Genomic DNA, 27,589 nt, shown 5'->3' with positions numbered 1-27,589 from the left:
CTCTACGAACCTCATGGTCATCATGTATTCCATCAATAAAATACGGCAAAATCACTTCATATCCTTGGCCCCAGCACAAACGCAGTTTTATTTGTGACCGCAGAAGTTTCTGATTCGCACTGCCCTCGATCATGAAAATAACATAACACGTTGTTGAAAGCTTCAAATTATTTTCGAGAGTGAACTTTTGGAAATATATCACATCTTAGTCATTTAGAAGTCAAAGCCTCCACACATTCTCATGTTACGTTAAAAAATTGTTTTTCAGTTCAACATAAGTCTGGTACCAATACATTTGGCTTGATCGTATCACTGTTAAGAAAAGTTGTTGAGGGAAGGAACCAGATACAACCTAGTTTTCGAACCCAAACTTTGGTAATAATTCTTGATGCCGTGTGTGTAGCTAGCTTTGATTAGATGCCACTTTCACCAAAGCAAAACCCGTTTGTTAATATCATAAAGTAGCGTTGCGCAAAACAAGGCTCGAAGAATGTGAATTAAAAAACAAAATAGTGCTACTAGAAATGAGAACTTGTTTTCTTGCGACGTCCATTTGGAAGTTTTTCGGCGAGGGGGAATACCGGGGCCCCAGCACTTTGGGGACATAAAGGGAAGGCAGAAGTTGTTCATGCAGACACGCTACGGAATACCCACGCTATGTTGCCGATCCATACACGTGTAGTGGATTACGTCATCTTTTCTGCCGTGGTCATTTGGGCTAAAATAGGCCGGAAGTAGCAGGTCAGTTGTGCCCAACGATGGTTTACTGGGCCTCGCAGCGGTTTCGCAGCGGGGGGGTGGTCGTAAAACCTGGGCTAAGTTAGGCTAGTCCTAGCCTTGCTCAAGGCAGTCGCATTATTCGCTCCGAAAAGACGCAGCTGTAAACCCACCCGCCGTATACCCTGTGCATGGTGTATGCGATCACACCGAATGACCCACCCGTATACACACTGTCACATCGCACGAATACTGTTCACACAAGTCATCGCACTCCTACACCACTAACCGCATGCGGAGGCCATCAGGCCGACAGCCTTGTCGGGTCTGTATCTTCCCGTTTTAATGTGTTGTATTGAAAAAATTCCAATAGTGGACGAAATTGGGGGGGCTCTAGGATATGCTAGTATGCAGCTCATGAATATGTATATCGTTCGTCAGACCTATCAGACAACACAGGATGTGAGGCAAATGAATTATTCATTTTGACGTCCAATCACACACGCCTATCATGCTCGCTGAGCGTCCGTGGTGGTGGTGTGTGATGATGTAGACATGTCTCATCTTTCGCGGGCATTATGGTAATGAGCTGACTGTGGGAACTCTTCGCTTATTATAGTAATGAGGTCAGTGGCTTCAACACAGACCCTACAAGGCTGTCGGCCTGACGGCCTCCGCATGCGGATAGTGTACGGGGGCATCGTGTCGTGCGATGTTTACGCACAGTGAATACGGGTGGGTTTTACGCACAGTGAATGGGTTTTTATACAGCGACGGTCTTAATAACGAGTGAATAATTCGACTGCCTTGAGCAAGGCTAGGCTAGTCCACCAATTTTTTTGGTTTAGTTTAGCCCAGCTCAGTGAGTCAAATTGACCCTTGCAGACCAGAATATTGAGTTCCCACGGAGGGTTAGTTTAGCACTTTTGGATTAAGGACTAGTTTAACCCCTTGTCTGAACGTACCCATAGTCTTCAGTAGAACCAGAGTTTCTAACTTCCACATTATTTAAAAAATACAGAAGCATAGATTTAACAAAATGTCTCACAAAATTCACAAATCTTTGGGGTTTACAAATCTCTCCAACAAGAGTTGTACACTACAGACTACTGGAAATGAAAACCACTACTAATTTTGTTAATACAAACATTTCAAATTGCAAGTAAACCAAGCTTTCAAACAAAGTAATAACTTTGCCAGCAGTTTGCTTGTTGTAATTGAACAAGTTGTATGTTAGATTTAGGACAGATGAAAAGTCTATTGATAATAATCACTGTTTTAACATTGATAGTCCTCCTTCTATAGTCTTACAACCTTGGCCATGCAGATGTATACACATGGTACTTGCTATAGAGATCTTTAAGAATTTAGTAGTCTGTTTAGACATTTTTGACACTAATACATGACATTATTTTGTTGATATGTTTGAGTTGCTAGTTCAGTTGACATTGAGTAATATGATAGATTTATCTGCTCTCCACAAGTCAATGACTATACCTAGTGGTGTATGATACTGATGACTGTAGCCAGTTGCAGACTGTGTGGGATCTACGGCTGGCTCCATGCGCACTTTTGTAAAGTGTTCCAAGGTCAAGAATAAAGATGATGGCTTTTCATCCTGTTTAGTTCTTATTATTTTTTTTACTTGGTACTGGGCAAGGAAATATTAACATTAAGAGAGTGCTGTTATATCATTACTTGGCTATCCCACACTACATCTGGATTGTACATTGTAGTCTTGTTTTGTCAAGGGTTTCTTTAGCTGCATGGCCAATTGATGGTCACATAAGCGTGGAATGATCACCTGGAATTGGTGTGTGTAATCTGACTGTAGACTAGATGAGCATTCAGTCTGTTGTGCTTTTCCTTCACACTTACTATGCTCTACTCCAGGATTATACATCCTGCCTTATTATAATCAAATTGAATTTCTTGCCTCATTAACAGCAAACTAATTACTTTCTCCTGCACAATTATATTTCCGTTTGACCGATAAGTTATGGTAACTTTTTTTAAAGTTTTATTTTCAAATTCTCAATTGTGTCGACCTAAGCTTATAAAGTGTAATGAACAACACAGTGTTTTGAATCATTTAATCTTATAGTAGGTTATTATTATAAAGTCTACTTGGTAGATTTGAGAACTTTATATTTCAATAGATCTGAAGTATTTATTCTTATAAGTTTTTGTTGGGTATTAAGGTCACAGTTGAATGCCATTTGGCGTTTTACTAGATTGTTCTTGTTTTTTACTATCTGTTTTTGTCCCAATATATTATTTAAGTATTGTGGGTGACTGACTATGGCTCCTAAACATTAATCAAAGTCCATACCTTGTCACACAAAGTGATTTTGTCTAAATTAGGTATCAAGTTAGCCAGGAGTGTTATGCAACTTGTTTATCAAATCAGGGACCTGATTAACCCTATCACGTATCCACAGGCGACACCAACACATTATCATGGTATTGCTTAAAATTGATTCATTGGTTAAACTTTGTCCATATAAATCTATTAAGACACATTTCTTCATCTTTTGTAGTTAATATTGAAGATACTGCCAGGTCTCACTTTGTAAAAAATAATTCCACATAATTGGAAGCACTAGCCATTGGCACATTAAAAGGTTAAATGTGAAGAATTAGTTCAAATTATACAATAGTGCATGCTGTGTTTTGTACACGTGCGCCGAGGGTGCCACAAAACCCATGGACCCCATCACAGCTTGCAACAATAGTTTTGTTATACCTTGGTAACATTGTTATTCCTGAAACGTTGAGACCTGAAATGTTGAGACCACGGTAGTACAGTTAATTATGATCCTATAGGCTAAAGTAGTATATAGTCCCAGCCTATTACCAGTTACTATACATGTACCATCCACCCAGGTCATAGTTAATAAGCAGGACAGTTCTTTTCAAAACTGAGAAGTGTCCCGAACACCCGAACAATCTACTCCGCGGTAGTAGAATAAAGCAAGACAGTTCTCTAAGAACAAACTCTACCTGGCAAGTAGATACACACATGGTGTTACCGCAATCCAACCTCACCATGCAATGCCTCAAATCCTATATTGTTATTCTTCTTCTCAAAGTTCTGTTGTCATCTTCAGACATTATTATAACGGAGTAATGCATAGTTTAATCATGGTTTAATGAGCAGACGAACAGTAAAAAATAAGAAACAATTATTCACCTGTTCCCTCGAACCCGCGTGTTTGGTACACAGCGCTGGAAATCAACCAAGGTTGGAAACGATCAAGGTGATGTACACTGGTTAACATCACTCATGTTACCTGTCGCGCTGTGCATCACACGTAGCGCGCATCCTTAGCCATGGTAACAACACGTGATTGGTTCTCGACCAATCAAACTTCACAATTTTTACCGAGGTATAACAATGTTATCTGGGACAGGGGTAACATTACCATAATCATGGTTTTTGCACTAAAAAATCTAAGTATTTCAGTGAAAAATACATTGATTATTTTTGAAATGTAGTTGTTTTTGCTAATTATTTTGATGTTTGTACTTGAATGTGTATATATACAGGGCCATGGCCAAGATCAAGCACTCAGGCATCACCAGGGCCTTATGTGGAGAGCCATCTACACTCACTGGTAAGTCAACCAAAGTCATACATGGTCATACATAGAGAGTTTGCATCACCCTAAATAACTTGGCTATCAATTTAGTTGCCGATTGTTTATCTGTTGCATGAATTTGAAATGTCTGTCCCTGCTCTGAAACATCATCAATGAAGTCATTTAGGCCTAAGTGTATTCATTATTTTATTTGATTAATGTGGCTTGAATCATAAGGGATGTTTTCTTTCTGTTGTGCTGCTCTTCACACAGTGGCAAACATTCTTGTGAATATTAATATTTGCATTTCACAGTGAATTCGCCCAAAAACTGTGAGAAATCAAATGGTGTATCTCCCAATGTATTACAAATGAGTATTCTTGGGGTGTTGTGCACATTGACGAATCCCAACAATCATATTAAATGTTATAATTTGTATATAGCAGGTTTGTACCCATCGATTGAGACGTATTAATGCTCTAAGGTAGAATGCCAAGTTGATTTTCTTTAAATGTGTTCTAGATGTGTTGTGTGAGAAAGGAAGCAGTCCTCCTGGATTGACCATTACCTGCCAGTGAGGATTGGTTTGGGACAATAATGGGTACATAGCGTTGCTTTCAAAATAATGTCTTTGTAGTTACCAGTTATACAGATTGAATATTGAATGTTTGTTATGACATGATTATTTTAGCAAAGTCGCATGGAAGAGAGACTCGATGATGCAATAAATGTTCTGCAAAGGCATGCTGAAGGAGCCCTACAAGCCATGCCTAATCATCCAGCAGGAGGCATTGGTCCACCTCCAGCCCATACAGGTTCCTCTGGTATGAATGTAGGACCAGCATTTGGTACATCAGGACAATATATAGATTCACATATGGTAAGTTTTTTATGAGTCAAGATATTTCGGAGATTGCTTTTATGTCTTCCAATTTGTTTTTCTCACAAAATTTCGATTTCACAAAATATGTGTGCAAATATCGTACAAAACAATGATTCACATACATAACAAAGTACATACCAAAGCTACTTTTTGGTTCTCAATATAATACTTAAATATATTGGAGTACATTAAGCATGGGAGAATTAAAAGGTAAAAGTGTGCAACTTTTTGAGGATTAAACAACTCAAAAAACCTCAACATATATTCTGCCATGGATCTATTTTAAAAACATTTGACACCGATCTTAAATGGAACTACTCCTTAAAACAAAAGGGCTTGTACTTTTAGTTGCATTGCGAAATATCATGTAGCTATACAAATCCCTAGGGATAATGGAACCCAAAATCTGATCATACTCTTTACTCTGGGATTCTTGTGATATTTAGACAATTTGCTGAAACACCACCAAATGAATTTTGCTTTGTGGACATTTGTGAATTGCAATGCTTACATGTACTCAAATCTCAGTAGTTTTGTTAATGAATGGGGGTGTTGTGGTCAAATAAACTTTTACCATTTCCGTCCATGAATGACCACTTTTTGAGATTATACTCTCTGTATTTGAAGTTGAGACCAGGGTGGTGGTGAAACTGTGTTTAAATTGCTGTTGAATCAAGCTGACACACACACCCACACCTGACATAAAGCATAGACGTTTGTTTTCAAAAGCTCACTTGTCACTGTTTTTAACTTTAAATGACAAAGTGGAAACGTAGCATTTACCTCACTTACTACTTGAGGAACATGGCATCACAAAGGACAAAACCTGCCCACTCCTGGGACATTTAAGCTTCTATTAATATGCACCAAGCACAAGTAACATCCTCCCCTTTTCATAACTCCTTTCAAACTTAATTTCCTCAGTGGAAAATAGAAACCTGCAGTCTGTAAACAATTGCCAGCTTCTGTCAAACTTTTGCAAAGTTTGGAATTCTCCAGAGTATTGGGCATGTCTGGTTGGAGTAGAAGGGGAATTGGATTAATAATAAAGCCATAAACCACTTAGCTGAAGGAAGTTAGAGGGAGGGGTTAAAAACGCTGTAGGTGAGGTAAAAATGAAGCTTTGGGTTTTATCACAGCATGTTTAGGAATAACAACGATTCTTACTTGAATTACAGGTGATGGGGGAAAACTCATGAAGTAATTGTCTTACAAGAAGCTATTCAAGATTCATAACAAATTAAATTATTCTTAGAGTTGGAGGTAAATGCAAATGTAGCAGCAACCTTTTGAAACTATTCATCTGTTGGATTAAGTTCATAACAATATGGTTTAGCCCTTAAAAACAATTCTGAAAAAGCAAACCACTTAACAATTGTGTGAAAGTTGGCATCAATGAAATCCCCAGGTAAACTACCGCTAGATATGTAGCGTCTAGGTTTTGAGGATGAATAAAAGAATAATAGATAAAAGGAATATTTCATATTGGTCACATGACAGAACAGTCTGTTTCATAACAAACATTTAGGTTTTGAGGATAAATAAAAGAATAATAGGTAAAAGGAATATTTCACATTGGTCACATGACAGAACATCCCTCATAATTATACAAAGATTATGAATTGATCATGTACGACGTTCAAGAAATATGAATTTGTGTACATATATTAAGCTTATGGTTGACACAATTCAAGCCCAAATATGATTTATAAACTACACTTTAATTGGTATAATTTATGTAGTAATATGATCTATAATTTATTCCAATGTAAACACAAAGTATAAAATAAAAACTTTTGCTGAAGGGGCTTTGGCGTAGGGTGATGTCGTCAAACATCCAATTAAAGAGATCTAGCTGATGTTTTGTACACAGAGACCATATTCAAACTCCAAACTGTATTTGGTAATAAACATCTAACAATACAATTAAATTGGACCGGAAGGAAAGGTCAAAATAAGGTCACTGGCCATGACTGACAAAAATGGTACAAAAAGTACAAGTTGATGTCATGTGATTCAGAAGATGGCATTTTGGGGGTTTCCTATCACACTCCGATGTGTGGTACGAAAAACAACTTGTGTGCCACAAGATCCAAACTGGTGGTTAGGGTTGATGTAACTACACGTGTGGCGCAGAATGTTGCCAAAGTTTTACTCAAAAAATGATAATTGAACTTTATTTATTTTTTAATAATAAGAAAGGGGTCAGGGTGGTTCATAGGGTTGTGCCATGTGTGTGAGGGCGATCAACGATTGTTTTGTATCTGGCCTTAGTTTCAGCACTTAATCTTGCACAGCAAAACTATTATTTTTGTATGATTTGTATCTATAGATACATTCATGTACTGTACACTGTCAAGCATTTTTAAGAAAAACATTTAAGGCCAAGTGTACCTGATGTAAATGGTGTGCTTGGATCAGACTGTTTACATGCACACAGTGTGGTAAGGACCTTGGGCAGAAACCGGAAGTGGACAACTTTCATGTAATATACATGCATCCTCACTCCAAACAAACTAATTTCATCCACTCTTAATATAGTCCTACTAATGTTTTTAGAATACATGAAATGTAAATCTTTGTAGCACTAGCAGTTGTTTGAGTATAGTAGGTTTATACTACTGGGTCTCGCTCTCTTTCCTGACAGCCCTACTTTGTGACATAAGGTTTCAATTGAGAAATCTTTGCCCAAATCTTTCCTGTTTTAAATTTCCTGAAGTCTGCAAAATGTTAGTGGATTGCATGTATGGTGTTTGTGTTTTTGTGTGTGTGTTTAAAGAGAAGGAAATTAGTTATCCAGATCACTAGGGACAAGTGTTGTTCTATCTTCCTGTTTGACTGCATGAAGCTAGAAGGAAATGCAAGTTACAGGTACAGGCATGCATATGTTGCTTTATCATGGGGAATGTACCATTTTTTTAACCTCAAAAATACCCAAGTTGTGTTTTCTTCATCTTCTTGTAGTTTCTTTAGTAAAATGAATATCAACAGAAGGTGTTTTGATGAAGTATGTTCAATATTTTTCCAGTAGTATCTCATAACTGAAGTCAAGTATTGAATTTTTGTTTTTTTTTTGCTTGCATGAATTTACTAATTGACACCCCTGATTTAATAGGCTTGCCCTTTGTAAGTTCAGAAATTAGCAATATGCCCTATTCCTGTAGCATGTTCATGTTTTTGATAAAAGCAACCACATCTTTCACAGCTGCAATGAATTTCTAGATGCTAAAAAGGATTAGGCTACTTGAAGGAGTGAGTAAGGCTTTCACATAGTTAGAAGAGTTTGCTAGGTGTGTGTGTACATAGTTTGGGTACGGTCCTAGCCTAGCTGAGCTGAGTTGAAATATGTGGTACTCACCATTTGACTCCAATATTCCACAAGTATCTTCACAACATCACCCAACTGTGCACTACTATGGATATCCTTACTGCTACTGGGTAAAATAGTTCACATTTTGTTCTTACTTTGATTCTCTAGAGTAGGCTGATGCATTAATGTACAATCTATTCATGTAATCTGTCATATGATCCAGTACATGGGCAAGGCATGTAATCATTTGCATGTAGATCTTGTACTCATACTATGGTTTAATATGCCATTCATGATAAACATTGGTTTACTCATGGGGCAGGTTTATTGCTCCATGGTATACTGCATGGTAGTATGTAGCACATTGTCAAAGACCAGTCTTCTTAGTGTATCTCAACATATGCATAAAATAACAAACCTGTGAAAAGTTGGTTGTCGAAGTTGCGAGATAATAATGAAAGAAAAAACACCCTTGTCACACGAAGTTGCATGCTAACAAATGCTTGAATTACTTCTTTTTTTTCTCGAAAACTACGTTACTTCAGAGGGAGCCAATTCTCACAATGTTTATACTATCATTAGCTCGCCATTACTCGTTACCAAACAAGGTTTTGTGCTGCTGATTATTTTAAGTAATTACCAATAGTTTCCACTGCCTTTAATTAACAGCAGGACATTCACTACCAAAGATAATATATTGTATACTACTGAAGGAGCTGAAATGTGGCTGGTGGCCATTTCAACAAGCAACTACAACCCTTTTGATGCAATTGTGTGTTCAGTGTTACAGAACATTTGCTTGCCGCTGTGCATATTTCACGTATTTCTCGTTCCAACAATACATACATGAAGAGCTCTAGTTCTCAGTCAGTAGTTGTGTCTTCAGCGCTCTATAAAAACCTACAACCAGTAAAGATCATCACTGTACTTGTAGACATACATGTGCAGTGTACATATCTACATGTACTTAGAAGCAGTGGACACTATTGGTAATTACTCAAAATAATTATAAGCATAAAACCTTTCTTGGTAAAAAGTAATGGGGAGAGGTTGATGGTATAAAACATTGTGAGAAACGGCTCCCTCTGAAGTGCCATAGTTTTCGAGAAAGAAGTAATTTTCAATGAATTTGATTTCAAGACCTCAGAATTAGATTTTGAGGTCTCGAAATCAACCATCTAAACGCACACAACTTCGTGTGACAAGGATGTTTTTTTCTAGACCCTGTAAAATGCTCCGTGTTGGTCTTTCATTTGAGCCGTTGTTATTAATTTACTAAAAAGCGAACACCTTGAGACAAAATTAGGCACACATGGTTTTCCCCAATGCAACGTACGTTGTGTACGGTGTGTACTTTCGTGCGACAAGTAAAATATATGGCAGTCGACGACGAGGACTCATTGCGCTTGTGGATTTATTCCTAAAGGAATGCTACAAAAATATTTTGAAAGTGAGGATGCACAACACACTGTTACATGTAAGAATTGTGGCCTATGTTTCTGTGAATGTGTTGTCTCACTTCAGTTTTTAACTAAAGCCTTTTATTACGTTGGAAGTGCTGGACCAAAATCCGGACAACAATTTTCAGCTTTTTTTTTTTCATGACCCGCTCACAGGCCTGATGTCAAAAACCATGTTTTGTTTTACGGATGGGCATACTCGGTCAGTTTGATCAATTTTTCATTTGAAGGGCAAATACAGGCTGTCAGGCTCTGACAACTACTAGCCTGTCAATCAGCTCATGAATATATGATTTATATGAACATAGATATTTTCTCAAATCATTTCCATGTGGTATTTTGGAAAATACTCTTTTCACAAAGTGACTTAACATCATTCGATCATTTTAAATAAAAAGACCCTGAGAAAGAGGATGACTCCACAAGCAAGGGATTATTCTTATCAAGTTTTTGCAGACTGTGCAAACTGAGATTTCACTCTAAAGAATAAGCCATTATTAAAGTACAAGTAAAAACAACATGAATTCGTTCCATTTGTTTGGTATTTAATATACACACCATTAATGTCAACTTGGGAAGGTTTTATGAAATTCAGTGGCTATATTTTATTTTATTTTATTTGAAACAATGAAAAGTGGTTTTTCCCCCAGTGTTTTGTGCACCTTAATACCAGGCTCTATTTCTTGTTTAATCTTTTTACATCAACATCAGTTCACTTTGTAAGGGGAAAAATATATGGAAACACTTTGAAGATGTTTCCTTAAAGACGCTGGACACTATTGGTAATTGCCAAAGACTAGGCTTCACAGTTTTGTATCTCAACATATGCATAAAATAATAAACCTGTGAAAATTTGAGCTCAATCGGTCATCGAACTTGTGAGATAATAATGAAAGAAAAAAACACCCTTATCACACAAAGTTGTGTGCGTTTAGATGGTTGATTTCGAGACCAAATTCGAAATCAAATTCGTGGAAAATTACTTCTTTCTCGAAAACTATGGCACTTCAGAGGTAGCCGTTTCTCACAATGTTTTATACCATAAACCTCTCCCCATTACTCGACACCAAGAAAGGTTTTATGCTAATAAATTTTTTTCAGTAATTACCACTGACGTTAATTGTCCACTGACGTTAATAGTTACATGTATGTGTACACATGTACATGTATGAGGTTTCAAACTGGCTTTTATACCATTCTTGAAAATCAATTAACCATGAAATTTCAGACAAATCACTGCTTTGTTTTATTTGTTCAAGTACTTCTTGCAAGATGTTTTGAATAAATATACCTGCATCCTTGGTGTTGTTCTTGTTCCTATATCTCCATGTACTGTGTTTGCAGCTTAACTTTCATTGTTCATGCAAGTACATTTTTGTATTTATGTGTGAAACATAATTTCATAGTTGCTGTCTGTGTACAATTTTACCGACACAAAAAAAGACCAAGCATCCCACTGAAAAAGTATTGAGTGTTGTCCAAGTACCTTACCTCCAAAGTAATCACATTTTAATCTGAATATAATCATTTAATAATCGACAGCGCAGCTGCAGCATTTCAAATCTAGTGCAGATTTAATTGGTCACACATTTATGCCTGTATTTACTTTGCAGCAAGGCCGAAACCAATTGTGCTTGAGCCAGGGAGAACCAATAACATCTGTAATCTCTGATTATTCCAAATGAAATGAATCTAGCCCCAAGCATTGCTTTGATGTATCAATATCGCCCATAGTAAGCTACAATATTTTCAGTTCTATTTCTTTGTTATGATTGGATAATACTGCAAGTTCAGTATTAGGATGAAACCAATGAAACCATTTTGTCCTTACATGTGCATGTATTTGACGTATTTATATTTCAATTTCCCTTGTTGAGTGGGCTTCATCAGACTCCAACCATGGTACATTGTTTTTGCAACAGCTATTCTATAGATAATTTTGTCCCCATTGCCAATTCTTGACCCTGTGTGCACTTTATTGAAGAAAGCCTGGAAGCAACCTACATTGACAAGAGTCCTCCCTGTGAAACCAGCTGTAAAAACTCATCTCTTGAAATTGTAACATTGGATTTGTCTTGTTTTTATTGGAGGAAATGGATCAGCTTTTTATTAGTAAAGACAAAGGAATGAGGATCATGGATGATTCCAATGGAATTGATGGACTCAAGCATAATTTCTTTACCTAGATGCACATCCTCATCCTGTCAACCCAATCACAGATTACGTATTTAGATTTATTAAAGTCAGATATTCTTTTGTAAGTACTTTGAGGATGTTGATTGTATTTTTTTTTTTTTTTCTGGGGGGGGGGGGAATTATTTTATTTATTTAATAACTTATTTTATGTGTATCTTACATGTTTGTATGTGTTGTCATTATTATAATTTCTTGGGAGTGGGGGTCGCCTGGTTGTTAAGGGGTTTGTTTGTTTGTTTGTTTGTTTGTTTGTTTTGTTTGTTTGTTTGTTTGTTTGTTTGTTTGTTTGTTTGTTTGTTTGTTTGTTTGTTTGTTTGTTTGTTTGTTTGTTTGTTTGTTTGTTTGTTTGTTTGTTTGTTTGTTTGTTTGTTTGTTTGTTTGTTTGTTTGTTTGTTTGTTTGTTTGTTTGTTTGTTTGTTTGTTTGTCTGTCTGTTATTTTGAGGGGGTCTTGAGGAATGATAACTGCCTGTCCACATTAAAGATGCATTGCCCTGTTTGGAAGGAAGACTAATAACCAAGTTGATCAATATGAAAGATTCCTTAAACCTCTTTTTTAGCTGTGAAGGTCTTGGTCATGGCAGGCACACACATACATGTACATACATGTACACTCATATACACTGTGCATTCGTGTATGATTCATGTACATCATATAGGCCGTGCTTGAGCACTTGAACATCCATAAATATATAATTTATAATCACTAAATCAGCTAGACAGATACGCAGGATCCACTTCTTACACAATAATTAGCACAAAGTTAGGGCCACAATGTCTTATGAGAAACAGCTAAAGGGTTGGGTCAAAGACACTGATGTCTAGAAGTTTGGAAACTTAAGAAGAGAATCCATTGGTTGTTATACTTAACAGATATTATACCACATTGTCATTAATCCAAGCTATGTTCTTTATATACATTGGGCTGTGTTTGAGGATTGCACAGTTCTAATGTTGAAACCAATTAAACATAGTAAACAAAAATGGTGATTTGGCAACATGATTATCCATCTAGGCTTACATTCACATAAGCATACGGTAGTATAATTAAACACTGCATCAGTAAATAAAGAGGGGTAACACACCATGGGTAGAAGGTCTCTCTAGTGGTAGCTCTGAGATGAGACCAGTTTGTACATGGAATGGAAGCAAGGTTGAATAATAAACAAATGCTAACCTTCAGTGTGAAAGGACTCAATAAGATGTGCTAATAAAACAAAACAAGTGATTATGCATGCTACAAAATATGTACGGGTAGTTTAAATTCATGATAAATTAATTGAATTATTAACTAAAAAAAAGTAACTAAATTTTGAAACAACTTAAATAAAGCAAAGTGGAGTTAGTGGGAATTCTAACACCCCTTACAAATATTCTGCCTTTACATTGGTTTAGAGCGCGTCACATGATATATCTTAGTTTTACTAGAAATGGCGGCCGTGTGATAGTGCATCGTTTGCCCTGTGATAGTCCGACCACTATCTCACGGTGTGCAGTACCCAGACGTCTTTTAACCCACCTTCAACCCACTCAGTTTTGTATCTGAAATGTCCGTTTCGTGTACGAGGATGATAAATAGTCGGTTGGGGTGTTATAAAACAAATAATGTCTGCTTTTACTCATGCTGTTTCGGTGATCCCCGGACCATTCCATATTTTTGGCTGCGCCTCGTGGAAAATAGAACGCTCCGGGGATTACCTCGGGAGTCGTAGTTTTAACCATAGCACTGGAAGCAGTCAATATTTGTACACTGGCTGACTGCAGACCTAACAAATGGGCTTATTTTATTTGTAAGAGTCAACTCAAAGGAACTGAGTAGAAAATGACAATGAAGAAGCAATGAACATTTGAAGAGTTTGTTGCATAGTACACGTTGCATAATTATTGTAAATACGTAACTTAGACCTGCCAGCTATTTCCATAGTGTGATGAGAGAACAGTTCTATCACAGCTTCCATAGGAAATTAACAAGATTGTTGTACCTTGGGGTTTTCAAGTTAGGATTTAAAATATAATTTATTTATTTTGTACGTCTGCCATGGTGATGTCTGTGGTTTGTTCATATCTGTTTTGAGAATAGTAAGGAGTACTTCCCAATACCTGCCTGCTTTCCAAATCGTAAAAGAGCTTGCAGTTAAAGGCAGTGGACACTATTGGTAATTGTCAAAGATCGGTCTTCTCACTTGGTGTATCTCAACATATGCATAAAATAACAAACCTGTGAGAATTTGAGCTTGATTGGTCGTGGGAGTTGTGAGATAACTATGAAAGAAAAAACACCCTTGTCACACGAAGATGTGTGCTTTTATATGCTTGATTTCGAGACCTTGAATTCTAAACTTGAGGTCTCGAAATCAAATTTGTGGAAAATTACTTCTTTCTTGAAAACTATGTCACTTCAGAGGGAGCCGTTTCTCACAATGTTTTATACTATCAACCTCTCCCCATTACTAGTTACTAAGTGAGGTTTTATGACAATAATTATTTTGAGTAATTACCAATAGTGTCCACTGCCTTTAAGGTATTTGCAAAGTTCAGTAAAACACACTTTTGGGCAACATGCCTTGCATTATTGTACATAAATTAAGAAAGAGAATGAAGGAAGGTTTCCTTTACATTGCCTGGCAAGAATTAACACAAGCTGATTACCGCCATCCACAGATGCAGAGATAAAAGTGGAGTTGACTGGCAAAGTGTCAATGATTGAAATGAGCCCAAAACGTGTAACTTGTTGAGATATTGTACATAATTCTTATAGATGTGATGTTTGATTTCTCTGTTTCAATTGTTCATTGAGGTGCCCTTGTGTTGCTGGACACTTCATGTCTTATGCATTACCTATTTTAATGTCTTATGCATTACCTATTTTAATGTCTTATGCATTACCTATTTTGTCTATTAAATCTTAAACAATATTCTTGATTTTCTTGGGGTGAATATACAAATTATCTTATTTAGTTATACATGTAGTGCATTTACTTGGCTTGTGAGTGAAGTAAATTGATTCATTAGTAATAACAAATTAGTTGAGTTTATCATTGCACTTTTTATGCAGCCAAAATTGATGGTAGGTTCTTCAGTGGACATTTTAAAGACATCTCCTTTGTCAAGCCCAAAAGAACAAATCCTACAAACTTATATAACATGTTTGCTTAATTGAGCCTACACATGTACATGTAGGTATCCTGTTAAGCCATAGGGTTTGCTGACTGAGTGAGAACTTATCATGATGTTGTTTATTTGATTACAGTCAGGGTCACCATCTGTAGAGAGGAATGCAGTGGCAGGACCTGTGCCTGCATCTGACTTGAGTCAAACACAGCAGCCATTCAATGGTAAGATATCATCCATACCAATGCTATTACAGTTCAAGAAATGTTGTGAAGTTAGTATTTAATAGAGAAATATGGCTGCAAAGTACCTTAACTTGTAGAGACAGGAGATACCAACACCTACATGTACACATCAAATGCCCAATTGGTTAATGTAATGCTGGCAACTAATCAGTTTGTATTGTTTGGAATTAATCAAATAACAACATTTTAAAGAGATGGTATACTCATATCAAAGTGTTTGTTACAAGTTTTCAACTCCAGTTTCCTTGAAGCTTCTGGGATTGTTTGGTGCCAAGCTTCAGGATAATATACAGTGGTTAGTTCCAGTCAATAAACAGTGATGTATTAATTATGTATACACTGTTGGGCATGGGTAAACACAACTGATTCCAGTCTTTATTTGTTTGGACAATATTGTGGTTTCTCTTATTGTCTGTCTCTACTGTTTGCTCATGGATCACCCACTGTGAAAATGTCAAATTATGAAGTGATTGGGATAATGTGTTGACCAGACTTAGCCACGCCTTGTACTGTTTTTTTCTTGACTGAACTTTGGTCTGTAAAAAAAAAAGTAAAATGAAAACAACATTTGAGTGGGCATGCTGTGACACAATTGGCATCCTGCACAGCGCATTCAAAGCTCATAGACTTGTAGGGTTACACTCATTCTAATTCAAGTGCATTTTTCAAGACATGTTTGGTGGTTTGTTGAAACATGGTTAACTTTGTGCTTAATTTGTGCAGCTGTTCAAGGTGAGCTGCTGAGCCAGAGTATGGACACAGATCGCAAGCCAACACCTAAACCCAAGAAATCCAAGACAAGTCCATCTCATGACAACAAGCTTAAATTGAACAACTCTAAAGATACTCACAACAAGTTGCCTGAGTCTGAGGATCCATCAACTACTCAAAACACAAGGAAGGAACTTCCAGTGGCAGCCAAGAGTAAAAAGCAGTATGATGAGTTGAGTTTGGGTTGTATTCTTTGTTTATAAGTGACCCGTGACTGCCCAAGGATTTCAACATGAAAATCCTTAAAGCAGGGTTTCAACAAAATAATGTTTTTGTTTCTGTGACAAACTAACTTCACTTAATTTTGGATTCCAACCCTTGCCAGTATTCTAGGGCAAATGTCTTAATCTCTAGGCCATTGAGCTTGCTTGTGGTTATTATTATTATTATTAGCGATTAGTGGGGGCAACGTTGAATTCCTGTAACTAGCATCAAGTACTGCAGACATTGAATAGAATACTGAGTTGTTGTTTTTTAACTCTTACACCTTGCGAGTAATGCTGGACGATATCACAAATATTGAATGACGATATATAGTCGGGTATATGTCATTGATATTATGTCATATCCCAAAGATTTTTGATAATTGAACATAAAGAGAGCAGCATGGCTAGATGGAAATACATAAAACAAAGTATTCAGTGTAATGCTGTGATCCAACAGAATTAGAACCCTTCGGTTTTACAGAATCCAAACCCAAACAAAACTTGGTTTCTCACTGCACTGACCCACATTTTACTCAATGCCAAACATCTTTTTGGAAAAAACCTTTGCCAATTATTTAAAAAGCCTTAACAGCTTATGAAGGCAGCTTAATTTTTTAAACCAAAGATATTGTGGAAGAGTTGTGGCCGAGTGGTTAAGAGCACCGAATTCAAACTCTGGTGGTTCTGATCAGCAGAGTGTGGGTTCGAATCCCCAGCCGTGACACTTGTGTCCTTAAGCAAGACACTTAACAATTTCTTTGTCTTTCGGATGGGACGTTAAGAAGTTGGTCCCGTGTATTGTGTAACGCACGTAAAAGAACCCAGCGCACTTATCGAAAAGAGAAGGGGTTCGCCCCGGTCTTCCTGGCTGAATTGGCGGCATATTGCGCCACAGCACCTAGTAAACTGTTAAATGGTGCTTTATGTAAAAGGAGTAGATCTCTTAATTCAAAAACCTAGCCCCACATACCTTGCAGGAAATACTGTATGTTTCAGCACTTTAAGACGCCCTTCGGGTGTATAAAGCGCTATATAATTATTGACTATTATTATTATTAAGATGGTATTGTGGGTTGCATTGGTGCATTAATTAATAATATGGAGAGACTAACTAACACAATAAAGAGTTTTCTCAATGCTGGAATTGATCCAATCGTATAGCTAGCAGTTGAGTTCAAGGAAATGTAACCGTCATTTGTTTAATTTCCTTCCTGCATTAGTTATACATCTGTTAACGGTGATGACAGTGAAGAAGACGCTTCCTTGACACCAGAGCAGAAACATGTAAAGGAGAAGGAGCGTCGACATGCTAACAATGCAAGAGAACGCATTAGAGTACGTGATATCAACGAGGCTTTTAAGGAGCTGGGTCGTATGACCTGTATACATCTCAAGAGTGACAAGGCTCAGACTAAACTCTCCATTTTACACCAAGCAGTCTCTGTAATTACAAGTTTGGAACAACAAGTCAGAGGTAAAGAGATATATAATAACAATGGTGTGTCATCTATTGATAATTGGGTACACTTTAGTTTGATCATTACTCGCGTGTGAATGCCAGTGTCAGCAGATGTATTTGCTATAATATAAATAATTATAATAATATATGATGTGGTTTGACGAAGTTGAGGCCGATGCCAGTGTAGCTCTCAAAAAAGGAGAAATATGGTCATATTTTTCCACATTGGAAAAAGACCCGAGCTGCGTTGTTCAAGACCTGTTGCAGGCGAGATATGGATATTAGCACTTCTGCACAAATTTGAGCTCTTCTGCACAAACTTGAGATGTGTGCAGCCATGCCAAACAATTGGTCAAACAAAACATGGCTAGCACGGTTGGAGACTGATGGTGAGATGTAGTTAGGAGTGGAGGTTAATACAAAGACTGTCTTTTATCAGTTTGAAATATGTGTTGGTATCAATGGAACTAGATACTGTGATGTCAACAAAAGGTAGTGTGTACAATGTATGTTGTGACAAGTACAGGACCCACAACAGAACCTTCAGGTTTGCCAATAGCAATAGACACAATTTGAGCACTCTCATGAAGGTCGGACTGAATCCATTGTAGAGTTACGCTTGGGATCATTGTAGAGCTAGCCCAGTGATACCTAACCTGTCTGAAACACGCTGCCCAGTGATACCAAGCCTGTCTGAAACACGCTGCCCAGTGATACCAAGCCTGTCTGAAACACGCTGCCCAGTGATACCAAGCCTGTCTGAAACACGCTGCCCAGTGATACCAAGCCTGTATGAAATACACTGCCCAGTGATACCAAGCCTGTCTGAAACACGCTGCCCAGTAAAACCAAGCCTATATGAAACACGCTGCCCAGTGATACCAAGCCTGTCTGAAACACGCTACCCAGTAAAACCAAGCCTGTATGAAATACACTGCCCAGTAAAACCAAGCCTGTCTGAAACACGCTGCCCAGTGATACCAAGCCTGTATGAAACACGCTGCCCAGTGATACCAAGCCTGTATGAAACACACTGCCCAGTAAAACCAAGCCTGTATGAAATACACTGCCCAGTGATACCAAGCCTGTCTGAAACACGCTGCCCAGTGATACCAAGCCTGTCTGAAACACGCTGCCCAGTGATACCAAGCCTGTATGAAACACACTGCCCAGTAAAACCAAGCCTGTATGAAATACACTGCCCAGTGATACCAAGCCTGTCTGAAACACGCTACCCAGTGATACCAAGCCTGTATGAAACACGCTGCCCAGTGATACCAAGCCTGTATGAAACACGCTGCCCAGTAAAACCAAGCCTGTATGAAATACACTGCCCAGTGATACCAAGCCTGTCTGAAACACGCTGCCCAGTAAAACCAAGCCTGTATGAAACACGCTGCCCAGTGATACCAAGCCTGTCTGAAACACGCTGCCCAGTAAAACCAAGCCTGTATGAAATACACTGCCCAGTAAAACCAAGCCTGTCTGAAACATGCTACCCAGTGATACCAAGCCTGTCTGAAACACGCTGCCCAGTGATACCAAGCCTGTCTGAAATACACTGCCCAGTGATACCAAGCCTGTCTGAAACACGCTGCCCAGTGATACCAAGCCTGTATGAAATACACTGCCCAGTGATACCAAGCCTGTATGAAACACGCTGCCCAGTGATACCAAGCCTGTCTAAAACACGCTGCCCAGTGATACCAAGCCTGTATGAAACACGCTGCCCAGTGATACCAAGCCTGTCTGAAACACGCTGCCCAGTGATACCAAGCCTGTATGAAACACGCTGCCCAGTGATACCAAGCCTGTATGAAACACGCTGCCCAGTGATACCAAGCCTGTCTGAAACACGCTGCCCAGTGATACCAAGCCTGTCTGAAATACGCTGCCCAGTGATACCAAGCCTGTATGAAACACGCTACCCAGTGATATCAAGCTTGTCTGAAACAGAAGTGGAGATGTGTGAGTGTATTTGGGAAGCTTAAAGATAAGTCTGGCACATCGGTTTTGGAGCCATCGAAGGCGAGAAACATCTTTCTTTTAGACACCATTCAGGAAGCAGCTGCCATAGTCCAGCTAGGACAGAATAAAGGCACTGACAGTATCATGGCAAGGACTGCAATCTAGAAACCTTCTGATTCGGCTAAGGTTGGGGACATACCAGTTGGACAACTCTCTCCAGATCTTCGGAGAGGAATGGTAGAGTTTTACACAACTCTTATGGATCAAGTCCATCTTTCATTAGCAAAGGTGTAACATATACACACAATTAAGGACACAATATCTACACAGTATCTACAAAATAAGCATGTTGATGTATGTACACTGATATTCCCACATTATCTCAGGTTTTTTGATCAGCTTTTTGTGTGAATCTCTTATTCTTATATAGAGCGTAATCTGAATCCCAAAGCAGCGTGCCTTAAGAGACGAGAAGAAGAGAAGGTTGAAGAGAGGAACATGGCTGGTGGGGGTGGGCCACCAAGTACAGACTCCATGAACTCACCCCCTGGTATGGGATCTAGGTAAATGCATTATGGTTTTAAAGATTGATGAGATTGTGATTAGTTTTCTCTTTATCAGGTTTATGCTGACGATGCCTTCACATTCTCTTGGTACACTCTGGTTTGACTTTGTGCCAATAATTCAAATTCTTATTTCTTCTTTCGTTGTGGATTTAAAATTGTTGGTACACAAACCGTGCAAAACAATAATGTATATGTGTAACCTGCCTTTTCACAGCTTCAAAAACATTTGCAAACATGATTTTGGATGTGCAAAGCTAACAAAAACACCCAAGCTCACATGCCACAACTTTAGCAGTATGATACATGTATGTATACATGGAGAACAAAGTAATGTAATTCATCCATATCTTTTGACTTTTTAGATTTGCTTGTAACAGACATAAACTTTAAACCTGCCAAATGTTCAGATAATTTTAGATGGTTAAAATAAAATTGAAGACTCTCCCCCACTTGAACTACATGTGCATGAGACATTTTTTCTTTTTTTTCTTTTTTTACCCAAATGTTTTCTGGAGTAGGACGAGTAACCAGACCTTTTGTCTATGTAGTGCAGTAGAGCAAGGCTACTTAAATAACACTACTGCCATCAAGTTTATAAAGTTTACAAACAGCTCTGATCTTTTCCTGATATGTCCTTCTCAAAGTTTTGGGAATTAAGTTGACCACAAATATCACAAATGTTGGATACAAATGACCATGCAGTGCCATTATGTGCACTGTAAACTAGGCAGGTCCGATCCAATGCCGATCTATCAAAAGTTCCAGATTATTTTCACCCATATCGGTCATCCTCCTTGACCTTGCCAGGGTCCCCTTTCTTTCCACAATTCACAGTATTCATATCTTGAAATACCACAGTGCAGAACACATGTAGTACGTTTTTTTTTTCTGAACAAAAACAAAGCCCTGTAACATAATAGCCCACACTGCATGCGACACAAGTCTATCAAGAGCTCTGCCATTTTCCCATCTGAAGCTCACAACGGTTGTGCATTTGTAGGTTATCGACGGTGAGAATTTTCAAATTCCCAACTTGTTAAGTGTAGTTTCAGTCAATCAATAACATAATGAATACTCAATATGCATCAAATATCAAAGTGTGTCTGATAAATAAATTTGTTTTGATTTGTTTAGCTGGAGCCCAAGTTATATGTCACAATCTCCTGGCTCAGCATGCAACCTTCGACAACCCGCTAGCTTATGAGATCCATAACATCAAGTATGTAATAAGTCATTTGATGTATCAAAGTTTACAAACAATAGGCTACAGTTGTTAGTTCCTGTTGTTTTTTCTTTTATTTTACCATGCTTTTAAATCTGATAAATTTACAAAAGGTAACTTTCTGTTTTCTTTTTTAATAGAAAAGTGAATTATAGCTGTTGATAATGAAATGACAGTCACCACTGATTAGGGAAAATTGTAAAATTTAGATGAAAGTAAATAACTTTAAGGAATATGCATCTGGATGAAGAAGGTTATTTGTGGTTTATCCATGTACTCGTGTGTGTCAAGCAATACTCTACGTTTTGGAGTATTCAACATGAACTAAAAGAATTTCAAAACAAACTTAATGAAATAAGCATAAAATAACAAAACTTTGAAAATTTGAGCTCAATTGGTCATCGAAGTTGCGAGATAATAATGGAAGAAAAAACACCCTTGTCACACGAAGTTGTTTGCTTTCAGATGCTTGATTTCGAGACCTTATAATCTAATTTTGAGGTCTCGAAATCAAATTCATGGAAAACTAAAAGCCTGGGTTTAAAAAAAAAAATAACGTCTTGCTTTGTTCTTTAGATTTGTAATAAATGATTAAAGTTGCAAAAATTGTCAAAACAACACGATGACGTCATCTAGTAAAAGAGTATATTTAGATATTTTTAATCTGCCGCTAGAGGGTGCATTTATCTTTGAGGGCGTCATCAATTGCTTCTTTTTTTTTCCTTTTTTTTTCAACCAAACCTTTGCCAGACTTGTATGCTGCAACCTAAAAGCCATTAAGTAACACATTTTCAAATCATTTTACAGTCACTTCCGGTTTAAACAGGTAAAAAAGTCGAGAAAAGTTCACCAACATATCCATTTTTGTAAAGTACGTAAAGCCCTTTCATATGATGTATAGATTGTCAAAATGGCTGATGTGGTTGAGGAAATAATTATGAACTTATGAAAAATTGACGTCTGTAGAAGAGACTAACTAACCGAAAAGGAAAATGTACATGTATAGTATGTTGAAAACGCCTCAAACACAGACTAAAACGAACAACACGTATGTGGCGCAATCACAGGAGCGTGAATACACACAGTACACTCTACACATGGTGTACAATGTATGTGTAAAATCTTTACAGGCAACCAATGGGGGAATTTCGTAGTTCTTTATACATGAATTTTTGAATTTTCAACCTCAATTTTGAACCGGAAGACAAGGTCAAAATGGGGTCATGTCTGCTTCGCCTCAGGAACTAGTTTGTCAACTTCCAATACCTCGGGGAGCAAATATCGACTAGTCGCCCTCAAACCATGTTATATTTTTATGGTAACATCTGTCATGGATTAATATTGCTTTTATTTCTAGTTTCAGATAATCACCTCAAACAACCTCGTCAGAGATATCATCAAACAACATGATAAAGACCACAATGATTGCCATGGAAACAACAGTATCTTCTACACATTTGGATGTTTGAGATTGTACAGCAGCAAATAGAAGGTCTAGCCTTTATACAGTTTACTTTCAAGCATTAATGTCAATGATTCAAAACACACTTGTGCTTCACTAAAGCTAATTGATATGTTGTTTTTGTCTTTTGAAAACCATATTCTGTCTTGAAGTTTGAAGACTAATATTAGATACAGAGAATGATTAAAGGTATAATGTTTACCTTGAGTAAGACTTAAAAAGTAGGATGTTGATGGGCTTATTGCAATCAACTAAACCTGAACCATGACTGACGTAAAATGCTGCAGCAATATATTTTTTCAGCCATGTAGCCAATACATGGCCTTAGTATGTCAAATCACTGGACAGACCTTGCCAAACTGTATTCATCACCCACTGTTCCTTACTTTCCGTCTCATTTTGTTTGGAAATCTCTTGACATCCTTGTTTGGGATGTGAGAAAATATTGATTGACCTCAAGGTTGTTTATTCTTAAAGAAGAGAACATTACCAAAAGTATTTGAGATTAGGTAACACACCTGTAAGTGTTGAAAACCACAAGTTGTCAAATGTTATTTGGATAACCTTACTGTAAATGACAATGTCCAACTAAATGTGAATGGTAGATGATGGTTACGAGCTACCCTCATTTAACTCCAATTTGTGTTTCTTGGTAACTTACTTTGCTGTTAGATGCTACATTACATGTTTGTAGAGTAACTAAAGACTTATCTCATTACCTTCTGGAGATTAAATTGTCATTACAAAGCTAGAGAAATCATTCTTTTAATATTGACTCTCACCTAACAATTGGTTGCATTTGTTACTTCTGGCATGCTGACTGCCTTTATGTCAGATTTTGCCCTGAAGGTTTCAGCTTAAAATGATTATTTATTTCAAGAAAGTATGGAGAATACTCTTTGATTCTCTACAAACTACTTTTCTGAATCTCAATTTGTATCTGTCTTTGCCTTTGGTGCAATCAGATTTGGTAAAGTAGATATACTGTGGGCAAAGATCTTGTTCAGCAAGCATTTGGAGTCGGAAGTATGACACTCAGAAATAACCAACAAGATTAGTTTAACACAAAATGGACTAATATGCTTGTAAGTGTTAAGTTACATTGTGAGGTCTTCATTCAAGCTGTTCACATTATGCATCACTCTTGTGCATGTTTTCTTTCTGTGGCAAAATTACTAATTTGTACAATCCTATTTGCCAAGCTTTCTAATCATAAGCAACCAAAATTGAAAGTATTTTTTAATTTGGTGTTTTTGAAACAGAGGAAAAGTTTGGAAGTATTAAATGTCCTGGATATTAAGGTTTTTTTCAATTTCTTTATTTAAACATCTTTTTAATGCTTCCATATAACAGTACATGTTCATCACATCTCGGCAGATGAAGATATTTTGTGTTGTGTTTTAAAGCAAGTTGAGACAAGTGTGGTACAACAGAAAATATTAAGCATTTTTATTATTTTCAAAAATAGTTTCTGATCTGTTACTCAAAAGGAACATTTTACCGAAGGCCACAAATTGAAACTTTTCTACTTAGTTGGACTTTTATTAACTTGTTTAGTTGTTGTTTTTTTTTTGTTTTTTTTTATATTTGTAACAATGGATATGGAATGTCCATTCAACATTGATTAAGGGTTATAGTGAAGCTCAGATTGGGAATCATTTTTATCATGTGACTTTTATTCCTAAATGCTGAAATGAGCTAGACTGCTGGAATACAATTTACAATTAGAAATCATACAAAATAGTGCACTGCCTGATTTGCCTTGAAATAATGCTGCCATGTCAAAAAATATGAATTTGTTGTTTTGAATTCTGGCAATGTCAAAGCTTATCCTTGACAGCCCAATCAGGTCGTTGGATGGGACATAGTACTTGTTGGTTGTATAAAGTCTAGACTTAGTTTACTTTCTTTACAATGATGGAACTGTAGTAAGGTTGAAAGAAATATTTTTTCAGAATGGTGTAGAAATTGAAGTAGGGGAGTTTTTTTTTCTTAAGTATTTATTTTTATTTTTAGTGTTCATCGTTATTTTTTAAATCACTTTCAAGTTGACAATGATATTTCTGTAATTGTGGGGTAAAGTAAAAACAAAAATTTGATAATAAAGATATTATATCTCTTGGCAGAAGCTATGTGCTAAGTTCCCAACTGCTAAAAATAACATGAAATAATGGGAAGATTTTAATTTGACTCATGTACAGCTGCCAATATATTGTATTTAAGTATTGTCCTTAAATACTCTTTTACTTTTTTCCCCCTTTTTTATTAACGGTATACCTATTATTGCAATAATCAGGGTTCTCGTAGATTCTGCTCAACACATTGCCTCTATTTGTCCCATATCACCATCAAAAATGTCTTCACTTTGAAAAGAGATGGAATATATGTCTTTCGTGGGTATTGGTAATTAAGTAAATGATTGATAAATCAACATGTTTGCCAGGAGACTTTCAGTTACACGTAGACTAGTTTTATTGTTTTCTGTTGCATTTTTATACTCCTAGTGAAAAAAACCTACAACTTGAATTAAAGTGTTGTCACTTGTAAAGAAAAGCGAGAGGAGATGGACAAACAACACATGTTGAATTTTGTTCTGTATATGCCTTGCACCTACCAAGTAGTTGTAAATCCAGTAATCATTTACTGCTTTGGGAAGAGTCTAGCAACTATCATGATGATAAGTTGGCTCAATAATGTGTTAAAAGACACATTAAATACCCAAGTCTTGTTAATCAAATGTCATTCTAACATTGTGTGTCATTCTGCAAATCAGTAAGGACACTATGTCTGTGTGACAAACCATCATTGTTGGAAAAGGGGAATTTAAACAGAAAGCAGTTTCAGGGTCACAGGTTAGCCTGTTCAATTATGTAAGATTCAATGGAGTGAAATTAGATTTTCACATTTACATGTATTCTGAAGTTAATTACATAAAGAGAAGTAAACATGTGTCTTCGGGGATGACTAACAATGCCCCAGAGAGAAGTTGAGTTGAATGTGAGACTGTGTGTTACTGGGGACTGTCAGTTGCAGGTATGCAGTATGAACAACACCATCAAAGTGTCATGTCAATATCTTTTGCATATGCACTTGTTTGACACCACAACAATCCATGATAAATTTCACAAGAAAGGGGGTGAAACCCAAGCTTCATTTCTCAAAACAGTTTGAGAACTGTGCTTAGTGTGCATCACCTAGCCTTGTACCATAGTCAGTAAATTCCCTTCTTGTGTTATCTCTGAGCACTGTCAATGCCAGTTTTATGTTATAAGATCCAAGAAGTTTGTATGTCATATCAGTGAAGATCAGCAGACTAGTTTTGTACCAATGGCATTTTCGAAATGTTTCAGTTACTTCTCTATTTAAAAAAAATCATGTGCTACCAATTTGAAAATAGTAATAATATATAAAACTATTATTTTTAAAATGTTATCATAATAATAATAATTATTATAATAATAAAGACTTTTAATGGGCACATATTCACCCTGCTGGGTTTTCAAGGCGTGCTAAAAACAAACAAAAAGAAAACAGACACAACAAAATGAGTCCTTGAAAACCTGTGACATAAGTTAAGTTTTGAGAAGCTATTTGAATAATGTGGTACAAAGACAATCTCTAAGGTAGGGTGGTAGATCAGTTCCAGAGGCATGGCACAGCTGAAGAAAGGGACCCCAGGAGTGACGAGACATGTAACTAATCACTTCCTATAAAGTTTGCTCTAGAAATTCGAATTAAAACTTCCACAAGTTATGAATTATTTGAAATATTAGTTTATGCTAATCTGACAATAGTGACATTGTTTGTATCAACGGTTATTATTATTAGGAACAGGAAGGAGGATAACAAATAGCTTGCATTTACATGGAGTCAGTAGAAATGGCATACAAAGCATTGTTATCCTGCTTATGCAGTCAGTAATGTTGTTCCTTAACAGATGTTGTTCCTTAAAAGAACAACCCTCTCTGTAAAAGCATCATCATACATTACGTTATCAGACTTTGCTAACTAGGAATCTTTCTACTCAACTTTGTCAGGGAAAATACTTGTATCTGATGGGGAAGAAAAAAAACATTATACAACATAATGTTGGTCCTTTTTATGAACTGTATATTGTATAATAAAGCAATGTCATATTAATTGTTGTGATGTCCAATGAACAGATTCCTTATTAAATGATTGGGGTAATCTTTGTAGGACACAAAACACAATGTCCACAGATTTACATTGAACTTACATGGGTTGAAGATAATGATGGTAGAAAGCTTCCCTTAAAATCATTTTTTGGGGACGTGTTTTACTTGTTTCTCATAAACTACAGCAGCAAATATGTGGACAATGTGTTTTGTGTTACAAAAAGTACACAGACCCTTTAAAGTGGGACACAAATTACCTTCAGAACATAATAGGAAACTATTTTTTTTAATCAGAACT

General features: G+C 36.9%; 1 protein-coding gene across 4 annotated transcripts in view; it reads left to right on the top strand.

Annotated features, from left to right (window-relative positions):
• LOC139937316 (transcription factor 4-like) overlaps positions 1-27,295 on the top strand; it is a 143,415-nt gene extending 116,120 nt beyond the window's left edge. For all 4 annotated transcript variants that reach the window (XM_071932420.1, XM_071932421.1, XM_071932419.1 and 1 more), the window contains 8 exons: positions 4,267-4,334; positions 4,990-5,178; positions 15,396-15,480; positions 16,225-16,444; positions 17,699-17,952; positions 20,336-20,468; positions 21,606-21,690; positions 23,051-27,295. In XM_071932420.1, the coding sequence (XP_071788521.1) occupies positions 4,267-4,334; positions 4,990-5,178; positions 15,396-15,480; positions 16,225-16,444; positions 17,699-17,952; positions 20,336-20,468; positions 21,606-21,675 (1,019 nt within the window). In that variant the 3' untranslated portion in view covers positions 21,676-21,690; positions 23,051-27,295. The remainder of the gene's footprint in view (positions 1-4,266; positions 4,335-4,989; positions 5,179-15,395; positions 15,481-16,224; positions 16,445-17,698; positions 17,953-20,335; positions 20,469-21,605; positions 21,691-23,050) is intronic.
• Positions 27,296-27,589: the final 294 nt, after the last annotated feature.

Source organism: Asterias amurensis, chromosome 5 (assembly GCF_032118995.1).
Source record: "Asterias amurensis chromosome 5, ASM3211899v1".
NCBI classification, from domain to species: Eukaryota; Metazoa; Echinodermata; class Asteroidea; order Forcipulatida; family Asteriidae; genus Asterias; species Asterias amurensis.
The sequence above is the reverse complement of the archived record's forward strand: the minus strand, read 5'-3'. Positions and strand labels throughout refer to the sequence as shown.